The sequence below is a fragment of the Corythoichthys intestinalis genome, chromosome 20, assembly GCF_030265065.1.
Source record: "Corythoichthys intestinalis isolate RoL2023-P3 chromosome 20, ASM3026506v1, whole genome shotgun sequence".
In the NCBI taxonomy this organism is placed as follows: Eukaryota; Metazoa; Chordata; class Actinopteri; order Syngnathiformes; family Syngnathidae; genus Corythoichthys; species Corythoichthys intestinalis.
The window spans coordinates 4252005-4264342 of NC_080414.1; the positions used below are offsets into that span (position 1 = coordinate 4252005).

The 12338-nt window shown below is 38.5% G+C and overlaps 1 protein-coding gene across 2 annotated transcripts in view; it reads right to left on the reverse strand.

Moving 5' to 3' along the window:
- The window catches only part of cntnap2a (contactin associated protein 2a), a 674074-nt gene that overhangs the window by 389629 nt on the left and 272107 nt on the right, over positions 1-12338 (reverse strand). For both annotated transcript variants that reach the window (XM_057824376.1, XM_057824377.1), the window contains one exon: positions 3595-3788. In XM_057824376.1, coding sequence (XP_057680359.1) covers positions 3595-3788 — 194 coding nt within the window. The remainder of the gene's footprint in view (positions 1-3594; positions 3789-12338) is intronic.

Here is a 12338-nt window from a genome sequence, read left to right on the forward strand (position 1 = left end):
TTGTATTACTGATATTAGCCTTTGTTAGTGTGGTCCCAGCTCTCTGTAGGTCATTCACTAGGTCCCACCATGTGATTCTGGGATTTTTGCTCACCGTTCTTGTTATCATTTTGACACCACGGGGTGAGATCTTGCATGGAGCCCCAGATTGAGGGAGATTATCAGTGGTTTTGTATGTCTTCAATTTTCTAATAATTGCTCCCACAGTTGATTTCTTTACACCAAGCGTTTTACCTATTGCAGATTCAGTCTTCCCAGCCTGGTGCAGGTCTACAATTTTGTCTCTAGTGTCCTTTGACAGCTCTTTGGTCTTGGCCATAGTGGAGTTTGGAGTGTGACCGACTAAATTTGTGGAGAGGTGTCTTTTATACCGATAATGAGTTAAAACAGGTGCCATTAATACAGGTAACGAGTGGAGCCTCGTTAGACCTCGTTAGAAGAAGTTAGACCTCTTTGACAGCCAGAAATCTTGCTTGTTTGTAGGTGACCAAATACTTATTTTCCACTCTAATTTGGAAATAAATTCTTTAAAAATCAAACAATGTGATTTTCTGTTTTGTTTTTTCTCCACATTCTGTCTCTCATGGTTGACGTTTACCCATGTTGACAATTACAGGCCTCTCTAATCTTTTCAATTAGGAGAACTTGCACAATTGGTGGTTGATTAAATACTTATTTGCCCCACTGTTGCTTAAAAAGGTTGCTTAAATGTTTGTGGGGACAATTTGAGCATTCTGAAAAGTTGGTAGTGTTATGTCCCTAACGTCCCTATGCAAATCTACGCCCTTGCATCTTGGTGACGCAGCATCACCATGTAAACGGCCCAATAGACAAAACTTCCAACAAGATAATGACCCAAAGGCTTTCCACGCTGTTAGTCATCATTTTTGATTGCGTACAAATAAAGGAAACATAATAAATATTTGAGCTTACTGATTTTAAGTGTAAGCAATGTATACATGCATTATGTGTTGTGTCATACATAAAAAGCAAGCAGTTGTTTCCCCCCGAACAACAGGAAGATTTATGTGTTTTGGAGCATTTGCGCGAATCACAGAGGCAATGAATCAGGGTTAATAGCAAAACGCAAACACTTTGAAATATATAATCATGGCTAATAGTTATGATGCAGAGCACATAAACAAGAGCTTAATTTACTTTTAGCCATAAAAGTCCACATTTTCCATCCTGAATAGACCTGAAGGGCCACAAGCTAAGCTTAGTACCGCCATTAAAAAATATAAATAAACAAACATTGCTCATACTCTCTCACCAACTAAACATAATTATTGGTCTTACACACTCATAAAAAAGAGAAATGTTCACAGCCAAGCCGTTTTTTTGGCCATCGGGCCGTGTTCTATTCTGCAATTGTAGTTTTTAGATAGTGTGAAATTTTTTAATTTGCATTGTTTGCTCGTTTTACTTGGTAGGGCTATAGCTTATCCTCATTTGCAGGTCATATCTTTTGAGGTGTTGTGTCCTTGACAAAAATAATATACATTACATCTGGGGTATCCAACTGTGGTCCTCGAGAGCTCCTATCCAGCTTGTTTTCCATGTTTCCCTCCTTTAACACACCTGAATCAAATGATCAGCTCATTAGCAAGCTCTGCAGCAGCCTGATAATGATCCAGATTATTTGAGTCAGGTGTGTTAAAGGAGGGAGACATGGAAAACAAGCTGTATAGGGGCTCTCGAGGATTGGAGTTGGATACCCCTGCTTTACATTGAATTACGGGTCTCTAAAGATACACTAACAGCAGGGCCGAAAAACAAAAGTGGTTTTTGCCATGTGGCATTTTTTTTGCCATGTGACAAAAAAAAAAAAATTGCCATGTGGCATTTTTTTTACCATGTGGCAAAATTTTTTTGCCTCATAGCAGATAAAAAATGCCACATGTGGCATTTGTTTTTTGCCGTGTGGCATTTTTTTTGCCATATGGAAAAAAATTTTTGCCACTTGGCAATTTTGGGGCTTAACGCGAACATATCCAGGGGCCCTCTTCATGGGTCAGGGGTTGAAAAGGTGAGAAGGGTGTGGAGGAAATATGTTCCGGTACACTAGGGCTGTCCTAAACGACAAATTTTCTCCTGATTAGTCAGTTTTACGAGTAGTTGACTAATCTAATAATTTTCTTTTTTTGTTTAATAATTTAGCAATGTAATTTTTGTTGACGCTTATTAATTCACAGAACCATTTTGGAACACTCAAATTCTTTGTTAAAGCACAAATAATCATGAAAATAACAATAATTAATCACAAATAAACAATGAAGTTAAATGCTGATAGCATTTACTAGTGCAAAAGAATGGAAAGTAAACAGATTCAGAACACTGACTTTGCCTTTCCAACATTATTCAAAAACAATTCTTAAAAAAAATTCTAGCATTATTATTATTATAGTATACTACTATATATAATAGTAGTATAATAATTATAATAATTATTCATTGCCAATCAAATTTGTCATAAAGAGTGTCATTTGAAAGCTATTCTCAATGTAGAATCTGTATTCTGTAGTATTTACATTGTATTTATATTATAATATTAATTCTGAAGTATGTGGGATAACTCCAGAAATCGTTATTTATATGACGAACATCATGTGCTTTTTATTTTGAAATGTTCACCGGAGGTACGTTCGCTAAACCGCTAACCGAAAGCTTTACACTCCGTAAAAAAAAAATTCTTCGTCATTGCTTGTGATATCAGTAATAGATTGAATTTTTTTTTTTTTTGTTAGCAAATGACTAGCTGTTGAGTGTTATTGTATGACTGATTGGAACTGTACTGCTTTGTTTCGCCACAGGGTGTGCTGTCGTGTATTTTATGTTGGGTGTGAAGAAGAAGAAGAGGCATTAGCGGCCTGTTCTCAACTCCTCCCTCACTGCACTTTGGCTCTCATGGAGAGCACGTTTGCTCATGTGTTCAAAATAAACGATAGCCGGCGTGCAAAGTAGCAAGTGAGCTGTAAAAATAGCAAGCTTAGTGGCATGAAAAACGCGGGAGAGCCAAGTAAAGCAAACGAACAGCTAAGCGGAGCTAAGCAATGCTAAAACTAGCTAAGTGAAGCCAAACGGTGCTAAATGAAGCTAAGCGACTGATACGTAGTCCGTCGTCGTGGAACAGTTCATTGTAGTGCATGTGTGTGGGGGAGAGATAATATAAAAGCAGCATTCAAATGGCTTTCTTTTTTGTTTTGTTATTTGTTTGGTATGCTGACATAATTATATATGACGAATAGTTGGGGGTGCTGCTGGCTCCGGTGGCCCAATCTCTTGCTCGTTGGGGCAAGGGCAGCTGGTTGGGGGCACCCTACTGGTTGGGGGCCTAAGGCGATCGCCTACTTCGCCTGAATAGTAGATCCGCCTATGCCAACAGCGTTGCTAAAATCGACCAAAACTGCAAAGTTATCAAGTGTATATACAGAGATAGACAAGAAACAGACATTTTGGCTTTATCACCAAGACATGGCATAACCATGCTGCAGAGGCAAGCTGCCTACAATCTGCTCCATACACATTGCCAGTACAATAACAACTTTTGGAGAAGACACACATTGGATCAGGTTGACACAATGTAAAACTCACCCAAATGTTGCCATCCTGGTGGTAAGGTTTCCAGTTCCTTCCTGTATCACTGTAGAGCAAACGGTATCGCGTGGTCCAATCAGAACTGCTGTAGCGACCCTGTGTAGCTATGGCACTCAGTTGCTTTCTGGATCCCAGGTCCACCTGCAGCCACTGGTAGTGGTCGCTATCGAGTGGAGACCATCCGCCAGCGCCTGAAGAGAGTGACATTTAAAATCCTTCATGTTCTCTTGATTGCAAGAAAGACCGTGAAAAAAAGGCCATACCACACCGTTCCGTGGTACAAAAAGGTTGGGGACCACTGACGTATAATTAAAGATGTCCCGACATCCCGATCGATCGGGTCCGATTACGTCATTTTCAAAGTATCGGAATCGGCAAAAAAATATCGGACATGTCTTTTTTTAATATATATACAGTAGATTTTTTAATTAAATCGTTTTCTAACTGTATTTAATGTTACAGACAAAATGTCTTACATTCATCCAGAGTCTTTAGTTTTGGCTTAAAGTAGGGCAATCAAATTTATCGCGTAAACGGCGGTAATTAATTTTTTGAAAATTAATCACGTTAAAATTATTAATGCAATTAACGCATGCGCTGCACGACCCATTCACGCACGCATTGTCGCGTTCAATCTATAATGGCGCCGTTTTACCTATAAAAACAGCTTAAAGGCAGCGTAAAATGAGTAGAGTGAATTTTGGCAGTCTTTGGAGCTTTTTTTTTTTTAAATGGCTAAAGCCTTACAATCCCTCTCTCAACAATTAGAAATATTGTGGGAAGCAATGTGGGGAAGATAGGTAGTAGTTGATCTTTTTCTTAACACCTTATGTTATTTCCCAACGCAGAGAAGATATATTAAATGGTGCCACTACACACAGTCATGGTTGCACTTCCCATCATGCATTTGGGCAGAACAGTTAAATGGCTACAGTATAATTTACTGAAAGCTCAACAAATACACTAGATGGCAATATTTAGTCACAATATACAAAGTCACATTTATCCTTTAAGAATTACAAGTCTTTCTGTCCGTGGATCCCTCTCACAGAAAGAATGTTAATAATGTAAATGCCATCTTGAGGATTTATTGGCATAATAAACAAATACAGTGCTTATGTACTGTATGTTGAATGTATATATTTGTCCAAGTTTTATTCATTTTTTTCTTAATGCATTGCCAAAATGTATATGATCGGGAAAAATTATCGGGAATAATTGGAATTGAATCGGGAGCAAAAATCAGATCGGGAAATATCGGGATCGGCAGATACTCAAAACGATCGGGATCGGATCGGGAGCAAAAAAACATGATCGGAACAACCCTACGTATAATACATGTTTTTGTCCAGTTATTTTATAGATTTAGGGTTCTTTTGGGGTACTTCAAGGCTTAATTCCGATTTACGCGGAAACTGGGTTATGTTGCCAGCATAGGAACAGAACTCGTTCGTAACCCGGGGACTACCTACATTATTGTCCAAAACCTAAGACTGAGGCTAAAATTAAAAGGGCTGACAATTGTAAATTACAGAAAGACAATCTTTATTGCAAGTGCATTAGTACAGTCTTTGCACAAACTGAACAATGAGGTATCTCCAGACATATAACAAAGTTTAAATAGATTGTTAGCATTGCTGCTGGCATGAATAACTTTTCCCTACCCCTTTTCCTATGTAAAGTAACGATTTGAAAGGCAGATCAGCTCAGCTGCAAGCCACCAAGACAAGCGGAAAAGCAGCATGGTACTGCCATAATAACATTTTGCCACGAGCATGAAAATCTACAAGGTTATATGTCATTGTTTCATTAGTGGTCAGTGTCTAGCAGAGAGCTGCTCAACCAAGACGGCCACCTGAAAATTATGGCCAAAGTCATGTTTTATGTAGTTCTTTACATGCGAAGCCTTCTGGCTAGATGTGCATGCGATGACTGACAAGGTCTCTCCTACATTATAAACTAATTATGCATAGGTGAAGTCCATACATCGTGGAATGGAGTGTTAGTATGTAAGACATTTCAGGATGGATTTTTTTTTTTTTTTTTTTAACATTAGTATTCATGCCATAGAGTGACATTTGCAAAATTCTGCTACTGTCAGCCACATACACAAGATAGTGTGAAGTGTAGTGTGAGCATGGGTTCTTCTCGTTATTGACTCTATTCATTATACAATACATAGCAACTTCCTAAGCTGTGACATCATTGTAAATAATTCAAAATACAAGAAATCTATCAGTACTGACGGTTCAGTACTTATCGACACTTTTTTACAGAGCTAAAAGGCCTTTTCACACTAGATCGAAAAATAGATACGATATAATTTGCGATAAAAAGCTCACGATAACCACAATCTCACGATATGACGAAACAAAAATTATTGATACGTGGGTCAGAAAATCATTCTAGAGTATTCAACATATGAACCAATAAACAGAAAAACAAGCTATTTTCATCCTTCTGTGAATTGGAATGAGTTTATCATGTCCAATTCGTTTGAGTGTTCATTCACTGCTATCCCTCCCACTTCAAACGGATTGGACATCTGTGGCCGTCAGTGGCAGTCAATGGCAGGGCATGAGCTCATTTTGAGGCATTTCATGTCATTTCCTGTTGATTCCGGTCACTTCCTTCTCCTTTTGGGGCATTTCCAGTAGAAGTTGATCGATATGTCAGGCCGATATATGGACTTTTTTCCCCAATATCGGCCATCGGTCGATTAACGCATTTCCTTCCAAAAACGTATAAATACGTACTATTTTTTATTGTTTCAGTGTCCCAGAGACATCTTTTACGTGTTTTTTCACAAGAGACATCTTTGGGTCTGATTCAACTTAGCTCCAAAGCACAACGCTGAAAATCCATTTTAAAGCAATGAAACTGGCCACTGGAGGGCAGTAGCGCATTTGGTAAGACCCCCAACCCAATGGCGTACCGTACGCAGGCTATTTTTAGACCGTGACGTCGCATCATAAAGCGGAAGTAAAGCCGAAGTGGGACATTATAGACCCGCCCTCGCATAGACACAACGTAATTTGTGCTACTTTTATCCGGTAATCTTTCAAAACCGAACTTGCCGATCACGCATTGCTTTTGTGGAACTTGTAGAAACGACTCTAGACATTACATGAAGGATGTTTTCTTCATACGTTTCCGGAAACCAAACACACGAGAGGAAAAAATGTGAAGACTTAATCAACTTGCAACTTACTGCTTCTGTCTGACAATGAATGACCTGAAAAGAATTACAATGGTATCTGACTGCCACTGTTACCGTTTCTCTTATATATATATATATATATATATATATTTTAGCGGTGTCAAACGATTAAAATTTTTAATCGAGTTAATTACAGCTCAAAAATTAATTAATCGTAATTAATCACAATTAACCACAATTCAAACCATCTATAAAATATGCCATATTTTTCTGTGAATTATTGTTGGAATGGAAAGATAAGACCGTGATGGATATACACATTCAACATACGGTACATAAGTACTGTATTTCTTGATTATAACAATAAATCAACAAGATGGCATTACCATTATTAACATTCTGTTAAAGCGATCCATGGATAGAAAGACTTGCAGGTCTTAAAAGATAAATAAAAATGATAAATAAAATATATAAATATATAAATAAATAAAATATATAAATATTTATAAAAATTTATAGAAAATAAATAAAAGATAATAACTAGTACAAGTTATAGAAATTTTATATTAAAACCCCTCTTCATGTTTTCGTTTTAATAAAATGTGTAAAATTTTCAATCAAAAAATAAACTAATAGCCCGCCAATGTTGATGTCAATAATTACTTACACAATGCTCATGGATGCTGAAGCCTATAAAATCAGTTGCACCCAAGCGCCAGCAGAGGGCGGCAAAACTCAACAAGTACACCTTTCACTTTGCTGTCCTTTTAATATGTTTGAGTGGGGCATTTGTGCGTTAATTGCGTCAAATATTTTAACGGGATTAATTTAAAAAATTAATTACCGCTCGTTAACGCGTTAATTTTGACAGCCCTAATATATATAAAACCTTAGTAAGGGGGAAGTGTAAATAAATTATAGAATTAAGACGTGTTATCAATGAAAAAAATTAAAAGTGTTCATTGGTTGTCACTGAGTAGCATTTGCGATCGCTACACAAAGCTAACTAAATTACCCCCAACAATGGTAAGAGACGTAGGACAACCAGAGGATATATAAGAAAGACAGGGCTGATGGTAAAGGATAGCTTGTTCAAACAGGAGAATGTCATTGTCAGTCGCGTTGATAAATAAGCTAAAGCTATGCTTAGGTCGGCTCATTTTTTGTTGTTGTCTTTTTCAGCCTTCGACACAAAAGCCATATCTTTAACTGAACATTCTTATGTTCTTCCACATCTTTGCCAGTCAATTTGGCACCAGGCACATCATTTTCGGAGAGAATTAGTAGGTTTAGCTCTGTAAACATCTCCTTCGTACACGATTTCCATTCATTTCCTATTAGGGACAAACGGTGGCTTGTCCCTACTTAGCAACAGTAGCTAATGTCATGAATATTAATGAGCGGAAGTGACGTGTTGCTTGCGGTACGCCATTGTAAATAAATTTGTTAGCCTTCGTAGCATTTAAGATAGCAGACTTTTGTTAGCCAAATTACGCTAATTTAATCTACTAAATATACATATTGATCATACTAGATGGATGTTTGAACAGCAATTGTTTTCTATCCAGTGTTTTATTGTTAAAATGCGTGTCATTTTGAAGTCAAGTATGTTGTAACCCGGGGACTACCTGTAGTATCTATCGTATATAGTGAAAGGGGCATGAGTGGTTATGTATGTGATAAAATAGCATGTGCTGGTTTGTGATGGATTCCACCCCTTCACAAAAATCTTACACTTACACTGACAGATAAACCGGACCAGTAGCTGTGGAATGTCAATGCCTCAAAAACCCGTTGCTGCAAAGCTATTCCCCCGAGATGATAAAACACTATCAAAACAGTGGATGAGAGAATGAGCGGAGGGTGAAAAATGCTGTGCAGAACAAGCGGCGCGACAGCAAAGGGTAAATAAAAGCAAGAATGAAGTTAGCGGAGTGGACAATGTTCGAAACGATGCCATGCTTTTGAGAAAGATGGAAGGAAGACGCGTTGGAGTGAATGACAAGACGGTGCACTGATGAGAAGGGGCGAGGGAGGAGTCTGAAGACACGGAAAAGTAAGAGAGATTGATGAGGCAAGCAAGAAAAAAGTGCAGGTTTTACGGCTTTGGTATAGTAGGGAGACGGGAGATGAGATAGCAAGCGGATGGGATGGAAGGGCAAAAGAAAGGGGAGTGTTGTTATGGTAAAGTGATGGATGAGGGCAAAAGTGAAGAGCGGTTGAGGTAGAAATGAAAGAATGAGAAAATCTGGGAGAAGGAAAGAGCAAATGAGCCCATTCAAAAATGATAAGAGGGGTTACATCCAGTTGCTTGAAATCATGTGAAACAGAAAGCAAAATTGGAAAAGTTGGAGCTAAAAGCCAGGACAATAGAAGAGAGTGGAAAGTCATAAACCATGACGGCTCACTCTTCAATAAGAGCTGATGATAAATGGAAGTGCACTGCGAGACTTTTAATGTCTTTTCATTCAAAGTGGAGCCTCACCTTATTGGAAACTTTTAGGCACATTCCAAGAGTCAATTACAAAGTCCTCTTTCGCTTCCTCACCACCTCCTACACACTACCATCCTATGCTGTCTGGCTACAATATCACCTACCACAATTCTGCAATCGCTTATCTCCTTCAGATTACACAGTCTACACAAGATGTAGTCTACCTGCACACTTCTACCTCTACTCTGGTAGGTTACCCTATGTTCCTGCCTCTTCTGAAAGAAACTATTCATGACACCCAATTCTATCATTTTTGCAAAGTCAACGACCATTTGTCCTTCTGCGTTCCTCTCCTGGATACCAAACCCGTCCATCACCTCCTCGTCACCCCTGTTTCCTGCACCAACATTTCTATCAAAGTCTGCTCCATTGAGACTCTCTCACTTCTAGGGAGGTTCAGTATCATTTCATCAAGGTCCAACCAAAATCTGTCCTTCTCCTCCAGCTCACATCCTGCTTGTGGCGCATACTCACTAACAACATTTATCATCACACCTTCGATTCCTAGCTTCAGGTTCATCACTCTGTCTGACATCCTTTTTACCTCCAGGACATTCCTAACAAACTCAGTCCTTCACGATAACTCCTACTCCATTTCTCTTCCTATCTACACCATGATGGAACACCTTAAAACCTGCTGCTAAACTTCTAGCTTTGCTCAATTTTCACCTGGACTCCAGCTTTAGGTTCGTCACTCTATCCGACACTCTTTTTACCTCCAGGACGTTCCTAACAAACTCGGTCCTTCACGATAACTCCTACTCCATTTCACTCCTTATTTACACCATGATAGAACACCTTAACCCTTTAACACCGAACGCATATCGTCTTTGAAGCTTCGTCACGCTGTAATTACGTCATCCACGTGCCGCTGGTTGGTCTCGTTTCAAAGTGCGGAAGTTGATGTCCACACCACTTTTTATTTGAAGTCAATCGGCCCAGATAAACGGGAGATAATGTCATTTGAGTTTTATAGTTTTATTGCACTCATAAATATGCATTAAAACGCTGCATGGACCATGTATCCGTCTCCATATTTCCATCATTTCTTGTCCTTTTTCAAAACCGAAAGCAGCACAAAAGACTACATATCCCAAGAGCCGTTGTGATGTCAAGAAGGACGAACCGAATGTGATCATTTTTAATAAATTTCCGAGCGAGGCGCCAACCATTGAAGGGGAGGCATGCGAAGCAAGCAACGGCCGATTGCTTTGAGCAAGCGACTTTGAAACGTGCAGAATGAACCTAAAACTACATTTAGCGCAAGCTAATGCATTATTTCATTAACTCAAGGAAGAAGATGAGCCGTATTTGTCGTTTTCTTGGGATGAGTCGGCGTCTCGGCGAGTAGAAGTGACAGCAGCGCACAAACGGCGAAAGAGTAGGCTGTGTGACGTTGTGTGTGACGCAGCTCCGTGACCTGTTCAAAAAGAAGCTTTACTGAGTGCGCAAAAAAAACAAAAAAAACCTATTGGGTCGCATGCCTGAAAATATTGAATTGAACTGAACTACTTGTCAATATTTTTTTAAATACTTTTTTTATATGTTATATATATTTTTTTTTCTTCACTATAATCTTTTCAATTTTTATGTAGATGTGTGTTCGAGAAGCTTGATTGCATGTGCGTGTATACTTTTGATAAGGTGATGGGTACGACACCTAACTTCACAAAGAGATATCCTCCAAACCCTTTTTGTGTTAGATGATATAAATAATTTTTTGTCACTATTTTGCACAGTATATAACCTGTTTTGACCATAGTATGTGTAAAGGCCAAAAATGCCTATGACCATACCTGCTGTTTGTGTTGAATTGTCAAACATAAAACTATTCAATCTTTTTTTTTCTATTGAATGTTTATCCTAACAAGTTGAATAAATATTATCAAGCTTCAAAACGGTTGGTCGAGCATGTTTGGTTGTCAATGGGACATCAACATTACAAATTTTGAAAAAAGATTTTGGGATTTTTTTGACTTTTTGGGTCCAAAATTTAGATTATAATTGGTCAGTGAAGAAAACAACAGTTTAGACACGAAGTTCAAGGTTTCCTGAAAAAAGGGACCCAACTTGGCCATTGTAAACATTTTTTTCTTTGAAATATAAAGACAACATCAAATGCATGCAAATTCGGCCAAAATAGGCTTAGGTGTTAAAGGGTTAAACCCTGCTCCTAAACTTGTAGCTTTGCTCGCTTTCCACCTGGACTCCTCAACAAACAGTATGTCCACCTTCCTCCTCTACATCACATCAACCAAATCTCTACTTTTTCCTGTCATACAGTGGGGCAAATAAGTATTTAGTCAACCACGAATTGTGCAAGTTCTCCCACTTGAAAATATTAGAGAGGCCTGTAATTGTCAACATGGGTAAACCTCAACCATGAGAGACAGAATGTGGGGGGAAAAACCCAGAAAATCACTTTGTTTGATTTTTAAAGAATTTATTTGCAAATCATGGTGGAAAAGAAGTATTTGGTCAATACCAAAAGTTCATCTCAATACTTTGTAAAGTACCCTTTGTTGGCAATAACGGAGGCCAAACGTTTTCTGTAACTCTTCACAAGCTTTTCACACACTGTTGCTGGTATTTTGGCTGTATGTATTTGTCTTCTTGCTCAGTTGTGCAGCGGGGCCTCCCGCTTCTCTTTCTTCTCTGGTTAGATCTTGTTTGTGCTGCTCTCTGAAGGGAGTGGTACACAGTGTTATAGGAAATCTTCAATTTCTTGGCAATTTCTCTTATGGAATAGCCTTCATTTCTAAGAACAGATTGTAAAGTTTCATGTGAAAGTTGTCTTTTTCTGGCCATTTTGAGAGTTTAATCAAACCCACAAAGGTGATGCTCCAGATACTCAACTAGCTAAAAGGAAGCTCAGTTTTATAGCTTCTCTAACCACCTAAACTGTTTTGAACTGTGCCAACATAATTGCACAAGGTTTTCTAATCATCTATTATCCTTCTAAGGCAGAGGTCCCCAAACTTTTTCCTGTGAGGGCCACATAACCCTTCCCTTCTCTGATGAGGGGCCGGGGTCAGTTTGTAACAGAAAAAGTGTGACGATTGCAGGAGTGCCTAAATGTAAAAATGT